Here is a 14,927-nt window from a genome sequence, read left to right as displayed (position 1 = left end):
CCCGGGATGCCACTACATCTCGTACCACCTTGGAGAGGCAGGAATTAACAGGAATTAATGGGTGAAATCCTGGTAACCTTCACCGGCTGCCAGGCAGGCAGGCTTGGTTCCACCTTTGGTTCCTGGGGTGGGCAGTCATGCCCCACAGGCTGGCTGCTTTCTGTCCAGCATTCACCCCCCGTGATCTGTCACATAGAAAAGCCCCAAATTCTGATCCCCTTTTTCATCCGAAGCATAATAGGAATATGAACACCCCTCTGCAATCCCTCAACTATTTTTTCTTGGAGCAGAAATTGGGAAGGATTTGGTCAATGGTCTAATTAACCCTGTGCAACCCCAGAGGCTAAAAAAACGCCGTTCCAAGCGCCACCTCTGCAGTCAATGCATGGCTTCTGTGTCCAGCAGCTTTGCACTGCCGTGTCTTGCACATCCGAGTTAACGCTTTGGCAGACAAAGCACAAAATAGAGTGAACCCGTCACATTTCATTTAGGTTTTGGTTTTTTGTTTTTGGGGTTTTTTTATGGGAGCCAAATGCAGCATCAGTGTTTTCATTGCTGAAATCGAAGAACATGACTGAGCATATTATTAACTTGGCGTCATTTTACATAGCATTGGTTCACAGGAGACTTTTATCAACCCAGTTGTACAGTAAAATACTTCCAAAATACTTTATAAGAATGATATTGTGAATGAAAAAGCTAGTTAAAGGGGAAGAAACTGCCCCAGCAGGAGCCAAGAATTTTTTTTAGGTTTTTTTCACCTCATCAATGTGACGCTTAAATTTTCTAGCAAATTTTGAAAACAAGCACTTAGAGGTATGAGCAGCTGAACAAGGCTGCAACCTCATTCATCCCTTGTTCCTGGATTTATTTTTATTATAGTACAAATGGGATAGTGGCAAGTGGGAAGATGCAATTTTCCTTCTCTACTTTTAAAAAAAAAATATTTTAAAATCTCCATATCATTCCATTTTCAATGCATTTTCAGTGCATTTATGGCCCATGTCTGTAAATGTACGTAGAAGATGAAATGCAAACTAGCAGTGGAATTTAGCAGTAGCTACTTGCTGCTTTTCCATGATAATTTCCATGGGAACAAAGCTAAAGCAAGGTAGTTTGAAAGATATACATGAAAAATTATCCCCATTGATTTTTAAAAACCCTGACTTGAATTTTATGAAATTAGCTTAGAAAATGCTGCAATAAGGCATAAGCAAGGAATTAAAGTATTAGCGCACGCCTTTTAATTTGATAGTATTAGTCTTTACATTTTGGATTCATCCACACATTTTGAAGGCTTTTGCTGCAGAGATTCCCTCTTCCTTTATCTAGCAACAGGGTGAGATGTACTCTGCCTTTATTGGACTCTGGACAGAGTTAACCGCTGGTGTACTGGGGTACAAAGCGCAGCAAAAGCACAGGGTAGCTTTCAGCAGTTGAACGGTCCCATTGACTCCAGCGTGTCTCTGCTGGTGCCCAAGCGTGGACAGGGACATATTCCTCTACAAGCCAGCCGTGTTGTCTTCCCCACAGAGCCACCTCAGGTGGAGTTAAAGCCATGCCCGTTCTCTCCTTTTCCATGTAAAAAAAATCATCTCCCCTAATAGCTCTTCTACCACATTTATATCTTGCTTTGAAGCCCACGAGAAAATACAAGTGCCATACTTTTACCTGCTAGTGCAACAGCCAAGAAACACAGGATCCTGATCCTCTCCATGGTCAAACGCCGATTTCTGCAGGCAGCGTGGAGGCTTTTATACGAGGCAGAGGCACGATAAGCACTTGTTCCGATACGCAATAGGAAACAATGCAAATATTTTCTCAGCATTCCTATCTTGCATGAGATTAATTATAACACATGACCTTGCCTGTATTTAAGAATGTATCTGAGCAGATAAGATGGGATGTAGTTACTAATTTGTCTGCAAACTTTGCTCAACTTTTGAATTCCAACTTTGAGAGAAAACATGATTTTCCCATGACTTCTAAGAAAATTAATTTTTCAGAGACCAGCTTCCATTCTTTTTAAACAAACATCTTCAGACAATCTGAGTCCAGTGCTTACCTTTTTCTGATTTCATATTACCTTTTCTCACACATGTAGTTTTATAGTACAAATGAAAAGTTTGGAGAAAAACAAACAGTTGAAGAATTCTCCATTAAAACAAGACACTCATACTGTGACCTTTACAAAATGACAATTTTCTTCCAATTACTTAATGGCAAGAACTTTCAGAGTAAACCTGTGTTACATGGTGAGATCTGGTTTAGGTTGAATGTCTTCCTGGAGGAAAAAAAATAAAATCATAGAATGGTTTGGGTTGGAAGGGACCTCAAAGATCATCTAGTTCGAACCCCCCTGCCATGAGCAGGGACACCCTCCACTAGACCAGGTTGACCAAAGCCCCATCCAACCTGGCCTTCAACACTTCCACGGAGAGGGCATCCACAGCTTCTCTGGGAAACCTGTTCCAGTGCCTCACCACCCTCACAGTAAAGAATTTCTTCCTAACATGTAATCTAAACCTACCCTCCTTCAGCTTAAGGCCATCACCCCTTGTCCTATCACTCCATGCCCTTGTAAACAGTCCCTCTCCAGCTTTCCTGTAGGCCCCTTCAGGTACTGGAAGGCTGCTCTAAGGTCTCCCCAGAGTCTTCTCTTCTCCAGGCTGAACAATCCCAACTCTCTCAGCCTGTCTTCACAGGAGAGGTGCTCCAGCCCTCTGATCAGCTTCGTGGCCCTCCTCTGGACTCTCTCCAACAGCTCCATGTCCTTCTTTTTCTGGGCACCCCAGAGCCGGATGCAGTACTCCAGGTGGGGTCTCACGAGAGCGGAGTAAAGGAGGAGAATCACCTCCCTTGACCTGCTGGTCACACTTCTTTTGATGCAGCCCAGGACACGGTTGGCTTTCTGGGCTGCAAGCGCACACTGCCGGCTCATGTTCAGTTGTTCATCCACCAACACCCCCAAGTCCTTCTCCTCAGGGCTGCTCTCAATCCATTCTCCACGCAGTCTGTAGTTGTGCTTGGGATTGCCCCAACCCACGTGCAGGACCTTGCACTTGGCCTATAAAAATCTATACACACATTATCTAAGTTACATTGGTGCCGATCAGGAGATATCTTCATAGAACAAGATGTCTGTGCTGCCAAGCATCACCAGAGAGAAGCACCTGCACTTCAGACTGCTGCCAGGACAGCCCGTCACCATACAATCTGTTAAAGTAGAGCAGCCTGACAACAGGTACTCATTTCCTCGGTTTGTAAAGACTTTTGTCCTGCAGTTGCAAAACACAGGATTCATATGAATCTTACACGCACACGCTCAAAAAACCACAACTGCCCAGGGCTCCCAGCTGGCAGCCACAGGTGTTCAGCTCCAAAACCAGAGCTCACCAAGCTGCTGGCATCATTTGCGTAGCATGGCACTGTGGGTGGTCCTTCCCCACTGGGCCAGGGGGAACAGGGACCCTGCCCCAGGCACACAAAGCCTCTCATGAGTCGTGCACGTAAATCCACTCTCCCCTGGGAGTTTTGCTCAAAGTTGTGATGTGGTCCCAAATCTTTTGTGTGTACAGCCCTTGAGTAGTCAAAAAGCATGACAGATAAACACTAATTGGTATTGCTGCTGATTATGTGAACTAACCTATACATTGTTGCTTAACAATATGCATCATTACTCGTTTGTGCCAAAACCTGGAATAAATCAGTAACCTCAAATCGCAAGCGCTACATGTTTTCATCTCCTTTCAAGCTGAGCCGAGAAGGAAATAATTCCTCCACAATGAGCAAGAGGCATCAGAACTTTTCTTTGTTTGACAGACCATATGTAATACGGCAAGAACTGTCATCTCTTAGGAACAGGAGCCATCTGCTTCATTTTAAGTCTGTACTGTGCTTAGTATGAGGGAATCCTACTAGGGTTCCTAAGTACTATCAATAATGGCCAACGAGAACACAGACGTGGGATACCAGCACAACCTCTGGGCTACAGTACTCAGCAAGCTATTCTACTGCATTGTGTAAAATTGTGCGTTTTATATTCAGGGCCTTTGCAAGGGAAGTAAATTTTTTATAAGGAGGTATGATGAAAAACGCAGAGACATAGTTCACATTCACATCTTTATTTAAGTGTTACCTACATAAGCTATAATTTACAGACTGATATTTTCTGGAAAAAATAAAACAAAAAACCCAACCAAAAAAACCTCAATATCCAAACACTGTGTCTGAATCTACATAAATTTTTAAAATTTGCAGAATTTACAAATTAATTTTCAGAGCAGTTGGGTAAATTATACATCCTCCCTCTATATCCACACTCTAAGAGCTTTAAAAGTCATACAGGCACAAGATAAGATATTTTTCTTTGTACAACCATCTATTTACATAGCTTTTTCCAGTACACGTGGTTCAGTTCTCAAAGTAACTGCCAAGGTTTGCAAAACAGTGTATTTAAAATACATTTAGCAGCATATAAAATTAGATAAAAAGGAAAGACATTTTGCTTTAATAAAGAAAATGTGAGATGATAGAAACAAATCCATAAGAAAAATAGATTCAGGTATATTTCTGTCATGACATTAAGAACACCTAGTCATTAGAGAATATAGGCAAAACACTAATAAAACGTACCAATTTATGAGCATTTGAGTTCTAGTCCTGAGCACAGAGTATACATAGCTGCACAACTTTGGTCAACAAGGATTATATGCTAACATTAACACAAATCATATGGCATTTGCTGTTAGCAGGATACAGCCATGTCAGATAGATGTGTCATTAACAGCTTCTTCCCATCTTTTATCCACTCCACTTTCCTAACAACAGTGTAAGTGACCTTTAGAACCTTGAAACTGCCTCTCCTCATCAAAGGCTCATTACTGGCGCTCATCATTCCCCTGCTACCCTAAAATGCAAAACAGCTGATCATTCTTGTGAGTGAAATACAGCAGAGCACTTTTGTTATATATTCCAAGTTATAATTTTGAGATGGTCATTAAAGAAGACTGATTTCCAGTTAAACTGCAAGTGTTACATATGCACACAAATTCAGCCATAATATATAGACATATATATGTGATCACTGAGACACAAGCATGTTACCAAGAGGTTATTTTTTTCTTAAATACAGTACATATTTTAAGGACAGCAGGTCTAGTAGAAGAGTTCACACTTATTTGTCAGTTCATTCCAGTCATCAGTGTTTACCTAATAAGCATGCAGCAAACTGCATAGAGTGCACCTCAAATTCATCAATATATTCATTTATCCCCATCTTTTCAATTACTGGCAAGATCTTCACTTGCATCTCCTGTATCTGAGATCTGTCCATCTATTACACTTCGAGCTTTCCAGATCCTCACAGTCCGGTCACTGAAAACCAAACCAAAGCAGTATTAGAGCTAGGTAATTACAGTGGGGAGGGAGAGAGACAGCGAGGGGACCAGCAAAGCTTTCTTAAAAGCCCAAGTGTCTTATTCAGAAAGGCTTTGTCAGCAAAATAATATTTCCTTAATGGATATGCAAGGGTCATTCCACCTCCAGGAGACTTTGTAATCCAAGACGTACAACATTTAAGATTCCCTAACCTTACGACGGCACTGGCTACTACCTTTAATCTGTATACTTGCCTGGATGGTTATGCATGTAAGGAAAGTAAAATCCTATTCTGCTATTACTTAATTTTTTAAAATACAACTCATGGTAATAGGCTGAAGTAGACTGACATCAGAGAAGAGCTTCCATCACGTAACTATTTGCAATTCAGCAGACCACAGGCAAACAGCCAGTGTACCACAGAATTGGAGAGACAGGCTCAACAGGACAAGACTGCTTCCTGCCATTAAAAAAGAAGCATGAAAAGTTGTAACAGGTTAAATCAAACAGGACCTAAAACGTGCTCCGTTTGCACAAGAGGTGTCACTGTATAATAAGAAAAGATTAAAAAAAAAGTACAGAGCCATGAGATGACACAAAGTTCTAAACCGTGTCATCATCCCCCCCCAAAAAAACCCCACAAAAAACCACAGACCCTTTGCCAGGTGCTGGAAAGTGCATACGCCCTCAAAAAAAAACAACCCAGAGGCAGCAGTCAGGACAGACTGTATCACAGAATAGAGGTTTTCTGACTTGAGCCTTCACTTCCCTGTGATTTGGCAGGAATACCTTAAGTTCTGTAAACCTTCACCACAATGTCACAAGTGCCAAAAGGCTGGGATTTTCTTTCACTAGTAATAAAGAATACATTTCAGGTGCATGTATGTTCTAGACTTTATTAATAATCTTTAGGCAAACAGAGACATAAAGCTTTGACGTCTCTACCCCTATCTATTAATGCTTAAACATAAATATTGGCTAAATGTGGAAACTTGGCAACTTTGAAATCCAGGTCTTTCTGAATCGAAGCAGCTTTCAATTCAGAAGGCCAGAAGCTTCCGCCTTTGGTGCTAGAGGATAACACAACAGCTTTCACAGCTCCCATGCTGACTACACCGCTCAGCGGGCTCTGCTGTTGTCTCCTGCACTTTCTCCAGAATGAGGTATTTTTCTTGGCCAAGTCCCCTCAGGTTTCAGCTACTCAGTATGGTCACTTTTACTGAGGAAGTAAATATTCAAATCAAGGTGTTTAAAGGACAGTAGGACAGCTTGCAAAGCTTCTGCTATATGCCAGCACTTAAAAACAAAACAAAAAAAAAGCCACAACCACATAGTATGGGTTTTAGAAAAATTCCCACAGATCAGGAATCAGTCCTAGCAGTAAATAGCCCAACAGTAGAGACAAGCTGGTGAAGGTCTCAACTATTGCCAAATTCTCCCTGCCATCCTGTAGATCAGTGGTCTGCAAACTTTTTTGATAGTGCACCCCGAGCACTAAAAAATTTCTGAGCATACACCCTCATGTGTATTTATTCTTGTATAAATTATATATGTGTACTATTGAAGTTCTAATATTTTCTTCCCACACCCCAATGGATCATATTGTGCATCCCCTGGGGTGTATGCACCCCACTTTGGGGATCACTGCCGTAGATTATTAGCATTTAGGGACATGGACTAGTAAGTGACTTACACAACTGAAAGTCTCCTAAATACATTTGCATGGACAGAATTCTAGCAGGAGCTATGGAAAAGAAAGATTGACAGAGAAGAAAAACTCACTCAGCTGCCGTGAAAATCTGGCTGGAGTTGGTGCAGATTGCATTTATAGGGCTGTCATGTCCCTTCATCTCCCCGATGGGTGCGAAGGTTTCCACATTCCAGAGCTTGAGGGTGCCGCCTCTGCAGCCACTGAGCAGAACTGGAGCGCCAGGTACCAGCCCAAGAGCACACACCCAGTCTTTATGAGCATTAGGAACTTGCTGAAAAAGAGAAGGCAGGCATGTCTCACAGGGCTGCAAAAGCTTCTAGCAGAAATGGAAAAATCCAAAGTTCTAAGCCTGATTCCTGTCCTGCAGTAGATTTGCTACATGATGCTGGGTATATCCCAGCCCTCTGGCTTCTCCTCCTTTAGAGCAAGGAGGGTGCTATCTTCCATGAGGCTACTCCTATGCCATGAGTTTGCTTCTCTTTGTGAGAGAGTGCTGCAAAACAAAAATAAAATCCAATATACACAACTGACCTGACGTGGAACAGAAATTAGTTTAGTATAATGCTAAATCTGCATATGTCCAAATGCATATTTGAACATATGGTCCCTGTATGTGTTTCAAGTCTGTCTGTAAAACAGTTATAAAACACATAAAAAGAAAATCCAAAATACTGCTCAGAAAATACACCAGGGAGACAGAAACTGTTTCTGTATTTGCCTTCCTCCTTTCTTCTTTTCCCATTACACATTATAAATTGATTTTGTGATGTAGCACTTAACAAAAACACATTAATTCTTTATTGAGGAAGGACACTAGCATTTTACTGCTGATTCAGAAAGCAAAATGCTGCACAGACCAGCTGAGAACGCCACCAATTTGATACCAACACTGGGGAAACAGTAGCCCAAGTTTGCTGTCTTTTAAGGGGACCAAGAGTGGCTCTTCTTCAGTTCAGTTTGGCAGGAACTGCTTTGGTTTGCTGCCTTTCTCATATTATGGAGCACATTCAGCTGTCTGGGATCATCTTGGCATTTTACCTATAATATATACTGCTGTCACAACACTGGTGGTCTGGTCCTGCAGCACTTCATCAGACTGGGAGGAGGTTGTTCTTATAAATCTTAATTTTGTCACAGAAGCGTTTTGTGGCTTGGGCTGTATAGTGCCAGGTGAAGTAGATGATGTCCGAATTCTTTCGAATAGCATGTTTGTTAGATGTTTATCATCAGTTACAGAGGACCAACCTTATTTAACACAAGAATGCCAAACCAGGACCTCTATTGAAACGTAGGCATTTATACTTTAAAGCAGCTCAGCTCTGTTTTCAGGGTGGGGTTGGGTTTTTTTTTTTTTACCCTTCACCTAAAACAGTCAGTGTACACGCCAAAAGAAAGTAGCAGCAATAGAAATTCTGACTGGATATAGGGGAGGGGGGGAAATTCATGCAAGAGTAGTTTAAGGATTGCAATGGATCACCCAGAGCAGCTGTGCAATCTGTGACCTTGGAGATTGTGAAAACTCAGCTGGGCAAGGCCTTGAGTAACCAGACCTAACAACAAAGTTGGCCTTGCTTGGATCAGCGGGCCAACTTCACACTGTATGACCTCCAGTGGGCCCTTTCATCCTGAATCACCCCATGATTAGTAAAAGTAACAGCACTTTTCTTCATTCTCTAAAAAGACAGTGAATAACAATTATTTATAGTTTTGTCAAATGCTGTAGTCTCACCTCACACAACATTTTATAAAAATGAAAAAGTAGGAATTGTGAAATCATTTTTATTAAGTCCTACTTTGAAAACCAACAAACAGGGGAACATGAAGTACAGAAATTATTAGATGTACACATACTGAAAGGAAAATAAGAAACACTGTTACATACTGCTTCACTCCTGCCCATGTATTCTTGCTGACGTTAAATTAATTGCAACAGTAAAAATGCACATTGCATAATATTTTAATGAGCCTAAAATGCAAGAGTGAAGACACTTCTTACAACTTTAATAAGCTCATCCTGAGAATGCAAAATCTTTCCTGTTCCTGCAGTCCTCCTGTTTTTGCTAACAAGCTGCTTAGTACGTTTCCATAGACAGACGGATACAAGGGTCGATGTCCCAATATGGCCAAGTGAAGATTTTTCTGTAAGAAGCTGAATTTCTGAATCCTTATTTTAACTGTGAAGTCTTACTAGTATTCTTAAAAGGAACTAGCACCTAACTGGGCAATTTTGAAAGAAGGTCAAGAAAGATTGTGTATTTATGGAATATGATGTATGCCCATATAGAAATTTTCTTCTTAAGGTGAACAGTCCATTATTCTCTCATGCCCAAAAGCTTTAATATTCTATTTGTTTCCTTGCTATCAGTCTGCACATTAAATGCACATAGGACATGCTCCTCCTTCCTCCAAAACTTATTAAATGATTTGTATCTAACCAAACCTTTGCAAAAACAGCAGTATCTTCTGGAATGTTTCTGCCTTCCATTTCTCACAAAGTCTCAACTTAAATAATTGTATCTACCTCAACAACCTCTCATAAGACCTAAAAGAGACTGGCTTATTGCAAGTAGCCAAAAAATCAAATTTCTCAATGTCAGAAAAATTACAATGAATTTCAGTTTCCCTGGATTTGACGTCTCCTTTGCTTCCCTCCTCCCCCCTTTTTTTTAAACAATAAAAACTTACACCAAATATGTTCTAACAGCAAGTAGATTATTATGTGTGTTGTATACATTAAATAACATATGCATTGTATAACAAGATGAATGGAGATCTAAAAAGTAAGCTTTTTAGAAAGAAGACCAGGTGAAGCGAGGTGTGTTGTAAACCCTCTTCATAAGAAAATATTCTGTAGCGTGATCTAAGGCATTGTTTGTCATTAATGAGTTCCCAGCCCAAAATTTAGCAACCTGTCAATGACAAGGATGATATCCAATGGTTCCAATCATAGAGGAGAAAACTGCTGCCTGCATTCCAAAGAGGGGGGAAAAAGAAAAAAACCCACCACCAAAAACCAAACCACATACTCAGAGCCAAAATAAAGGGCTAACCACTTCAGAATTTCCTGATATGGCCTGGAAAGCAACTGTGTTCCTACTGAAAAGATCAAGTACATTATCGATTTCTTTCTTAGTTGGTGCTCTGTGCCTTCCCTATTAAAAACATCAGTATGTAAGTGAATAGTCATTGTATGAGCCTGAACATTTACACAGCCTGAAAACAGTTCTACAGCATGACTGTCACATTAGCCGCATGACTTTTTCCATTACCTGAAGAAGGTCTTTTTGAGTCAAATCCCATTTCTTAATTCCATTATCTCTGGATCCACTAAAAAGGTTGTCTCCCATAATAGCAAGTGCTTCAATGCCATCATAATGAGGAGGTTCAAAATTGTGTGTAGGACTTACACTTCCAAGAGCCCCTTCAGTCACATCAAACATCTAAAATATATAAATAAATGACCAAATATGTTAAGCAAAGCTATCTGTCATCTAACCAGCTTGGAAGACATGCAGTGAATAACTTCACGGGAAAAACTTGGAAAGTGTTATTACAGGCCACTGTATCATGATGTATATTTGACAGAATTTATCTACCAGAACAACTCCTTTCTCCTCTTCTACCTCTTGCTTGAAGCAGGAATGCTTCACTGACTTCAGGAAAGTGCTACTACTTGGTTATGAAATACACAGTGCCTTCACATGGAAGAGGCTATATATACTGTGTGGTGGGCTAGAGAAACAAAGCTCACGAGCGAGTACAGGAAACACAACTCACACTGGGAGAATTGTACAGGCAGCTGCAGGAAGAGGCATTAACATATTGTTCTGGACAAGGTGGTTTGGCAAGGGTTACACACTATTACATGCTGATGCTTTCCATGGACTAGACACACCTCTCTCCTTGCCTGTGCTCCAAGAATGGTGTCTTAAAGAATCTGCTTTAAGTCAGGCCATTTAACAATTTAAGGCACGATCAACTCCATCAGCTCTTTGTCCCCAGAGCAATGTAAGCAACCCTGTTTCATCTTGCATTGTAGCAAGCCAGAACTCACACAGTTAGACTGAGGAACAGATGAGCCGTAGCTTTTTAAAACACTACCTCTGTTTCACAATCAAATGTCAGACTTCATCCCCTATTATTTGCTCTTCATTGACCTTTTAAAATTAATAAGCTCGACAGTAAAAAAGGGACAGCTTGGTAGTGTAAAAGAATACCTTAAGTGACATAAAGGTATTTTAAAAGTTACCACATTCAATTAACATGCATCAGTTCCAGTTGTAACAAAAAAATTCAATGATACACCAGAAAAATTAGGAACTTAGAGATGACTAACATTCCTGGCTCAGCAGACATGACAGTAGTTTCCTGAGGCAGGGAAAAGCAGTATCTGTGACCAGACCTACTACCCCGAGTGGAACTACCCACATGGAGAAGCACTGAGAATTCCCAAACTGCCGTACTGACCATGCATGTACAGATCATTTGTACTCTTCAAAGCGTCTTGAATGGATTCACCTTGCAGAACACCCACTCCTCTGCAGCACAAACACATGGCCAAAATATCCCCGGATATTCTAGTGGTGTAAGTCAAGAAGCAGGCAGCCTCATAAGGATTTACGTAACCCATCCACAGCCAGGGAGTACACAAGAATGGCAGATAAACTTGTCTGACTGTTGACAGCTCTGTTTTCCAAAAGCCCTTCCACCTCCTTGCTTGTCACATGAGTTGGAAGCATGACAAACTTGCATTACATGATCACATCCTGTTGTCCCCACTGACGTCCTATACTCATTACTGGGCCAGGATGGTAGCTCTTAACCAACCCAATACTCTGAACTGTGCAGAGAAGTAATTATTAGAGTGCCTCTCTGTGGCTCTGCTGCCTACAAATGCTCTGGCCTCTAACCACAGGGACTGCTGATGGGATTCAAACCCATGGCCGAACTGTCAAGCTACGCACCCACTTCCCAGGCAGTCTGCTGAGGCTGGGCCAGTGCGCAGCCCAGTGTCCAAGAATTCCACGGTAATGTCAACAAGAGAAAGACCAGCTCAGTGAGAATGCTCACTCGGGTACTTGCTCCTGCTCCACTCCCAGACGTGTTCATACCCTTTTTCCAGTGTGCGAGTATAAAGACCAGAACGAAGGGTAGCCCCTCACAACAAGCTTGAGTATCTTGCTCGTTCTCCCTTTGGCCTCATGAATCACATGTTCTTTGCAGTGTGAGGGTCAACTTTACAGGGAAGACGATGTATAGTTCCTATAGTCTAGTGGTTTGGGCATAGTCCTAAGAAACAGGAGCTAGTGGGTTCAAATACCCCCTGGCTGAGGTGGGCCCAAAAAAGAAATAAGAAAAAAGAAAAAAAACCACAAACCAACCAACCAAACCAAAAAAACTCCTGACTGACACCCCTCCAAAAAAACCACACTCCCTATCCTTGAGCAAATTAATCACAATGCCAAGAGGCAGGAAAGTGTCATAACACCACTGGCTATGCTTTAAACATGACGCAGAGCAACCTGCGTGCTAATTAGTACATCAAATAGACTGGGCACCTCAGCTGAGATGTGCTGCTCCCTCTCTGCTTCCTCACTCCAGAACTCAGGTAACACTTAAGCGAGAGCCTGGGCCAGACTCCAGACTCTCTCCTGTGGGGAGCACACAGAGTGTGTCTGCTGAGGCAATTAGGTCTGCGCTCCAAAACAGAGGCACTAACTTAATATGCTTTCAAGAGCTAAATGTTACTTAAGAGTAGGTGTTATGAATATTTCTCCAAGACTTCATGTTCACCTTACTGGGGACGAAGAAACAGTTTAACTACAGACAACCATCCAAATAAAAATAGCACTGAAATAATAAGCATTTATTAAGATTGAACATCATTCATAATCTGTAAGTGATGAAATAATTTCCATCTTGGCTATCACATTTCAGATACGAAGATGTGAGTCACTTCTGCTGAAGTCTGCATCCCACGCTCATGTGAAGAGTTAAAAAAAATAAGCAAATACTAACAATTTACCTTTATATAATGATCCTTTGAACCAGTGACAATAAGATCTTGTCCATTGGAAATTCGATCTACAGTAAGGCACATAACAGGACCCTGGTGACCAGTTAGCTTTCCTGTAGACTGAAATCTTCAAGAATAAGAGAAGAAATGAGGATTTGTTATTTTTTTCAAATATCAAACACCATCTACAGCACTGTTTCTACCAGAATGGATCTTTTCATTTTCCCCATGTAATCAATATTCTTTCCCTGGTTACATATACTCCATTGCTCATATCCATGTTTACATGTTCAATCTATGTTAAATGTAAACAAAAGTTTCTATTTATGTAAAATAAGAATTAAAAAGTGTTAAAGACAAATCAGATACCTCAAAGTATTCTCTATTTTGAACGCACTCTTTGTGTGTGGGTTCTGTCTGGAAAAATGGCATTATAGTGTGGCTATCATAGACCCATATTATATTCATAGAATCATAGAATGGTTTGGGTTAGAGGGCACCTCAAAGACCATCTAGTTCCAACCCCCCTGCCATGGGCAGGGACACCCTCCACTAGACCACGTTGCCCAAAGCCTCATCCAACCTGGTCTTAAACACTTCCAGGGATGGGGCATCTACAGCTTCTCTGGGCAACCTGTTCCAGTGCCTCAGCACTCTACCAGGGAAGAATTTCTTTCTAACATCTAATCTAAATCGACCCTCCTTCAGCTTAAACCCACATTACATTATATCAGTTGGCTTTCATCATCTCATCTACAATTATTAGTCAGGATTCATGCATCTGTCACCTTACAAGAGTCTATTTTATAACACCTGTGTTAAAATCTTGTGGTTTTCCTTTTAATGTGTTTTGTCCTTTTTCCTTTCCTGTGTTTGTCCTTTCGATACTCAAAGGGGACTTATAAAAAAGATGGAAACAAACTTTTTAATAGGGCCTGTAACGATAGGACAAGGAGTAATGGTTTTAAACTAAAAGAGGGTACATTCAGATTAGATCTGATGAAGAAGATTTTTTCAGAATAAGGGTGGCGAAACACTGGAACGGGTTGCCCAGAGAGGTTGTGGATGCCCCCTCCCTGGAAGTGTTGAAGGCCAGGTTGGATGGGGCTTTGGGCAACCTGGTCTAGTGGAGGGTGTCCCTGCCCATGGCAGGGGGGTTGGACTAGATCACCTTTGAAGTTCCCTTCCAACTCAAACTATTCTGTGATTTTTCCAATCATTTTTACTGAAACGATTCACCATAACCTTAACACACAAGGACATCATAAGCCCCTCCATTATTTCAGTAACCACCACAGCATGGATTAGTTGATCCATATCTTGACCATATTTTGCCCAGGTTATGGACATTACCATAAACAGGAAACACTTCATTGACTTTGTTTCATATGCACATATAACCACCTAAAGAACATTCTCTTCTGCTGGTGCTCAGTACCTTTTCAGGTCCCACATCCTCACTGAGTTTCCAGCAGCCGCATAGAGGAATGTACCAGTTGGATTTAGTGCAATCTGATTGATCTGGTTCTCTCCAGCTGGGATAGTGACTGTTCTGTTAGTACTTCCTGAACACACATCACCAGGCATCGCCTGGCCCGAAGACCTGAGTACACGGAGGGAGGAGAATAAAAATTAAATTAAAAAAAAAGAAAAACTCCCTTATTATGTATTCATAACAACCCAATTATGAATACTGAACATTTGATAAAACCCTATAGGCATGAATGCAAATTGTTTTGTGTTTCCTTATATTACCAATGCCCTACAGACTTAGCCTGAACACATAAAGAAGGCCTCCAGCCCCAAACAGCATACTTAAAT

The 14,927-nt window shown here is 41.2% G+C and overlaps 2 protein-coding genes across 8 annotated transcripts in view; both read right to left on the bottom strand.

Annotated features, from left to right (window-relative positions):
* The window catches only part of LOC129207391 (sucrase-isomaltase, intestinal-like), a 59,600-nt gene extending 57,830 nt beyond the window's left edge, over nt 1-1,770 (bottom strand). Inside the window, exon 1 of the mRNA XM_054828248.1 lies at nt 1,672-1,770. Within this exon, the coding sequence (XP_054684223.1) occupies nt 1,672-1,717 (46 nt within the window). The 5' untranslated portion in view covers nt 1,718-1,770. The remainder of the gene's footprint in view (nt 1-1,671) is intronic.
* A 2,341-nt stretch (nt 1,771-4,111) lies between these two features.
* Nucleotides 4,112-14,927, bottom strand: part of KIF21A (kinesin family member 21A) — a 94,641-nt gene continuing 83,825 nt past the window's right edge. For 6 of the 7 annotated variants that reach the window (XM_054849623.1, XM_054849648.1, XM_054849632.1 and 3 more), the window contains 5 exons: nt 14,545-14,709; nt 13,116-13,233; nt 10,360-10,530; nt 7,162-7,361; nt 4,112-5,376 (listed from right to left, as the gene is read on the bottom strand). In XM_054849623.1, coding sequence (XP_054705598.1) covers nt 5,283-5,376; nt 7,162-7,361; nt 10,360-10,530; nt 13,116-13,233; nt 14,545-14,709 — 748 coding nt within the window. In that variant the 3' untranslated portion in view covers nt 4,112-5,282. The remainder of the gene's footprint in view (nt 5,377-7,161; nt 7,362-10,359; nt 10,531-13,115; nt 13,234-14,544; nt 14,710-14,927) is intronic. The other variant, XM_054849674.1, reaches the window with a different exon arrangement.

This window comes from Grus americana, chromosome 1 (assembly GCF_028858705.1).
Source record: "Grus americana isolate bGruAme1 chromosome 1, bGruAme1.mat, whole genome shotgun sequence".
Classification (NCBI taxonomy): Eukaryota; Metazoa; Chordata; class Aves; order Gruiformes; family Gruidae; genus Grus; species Grus americana.
Note: the sequence above shows the minus strand (reverse complement) of the source record. Positions and strands in the feature narration are given on the sequence as shown.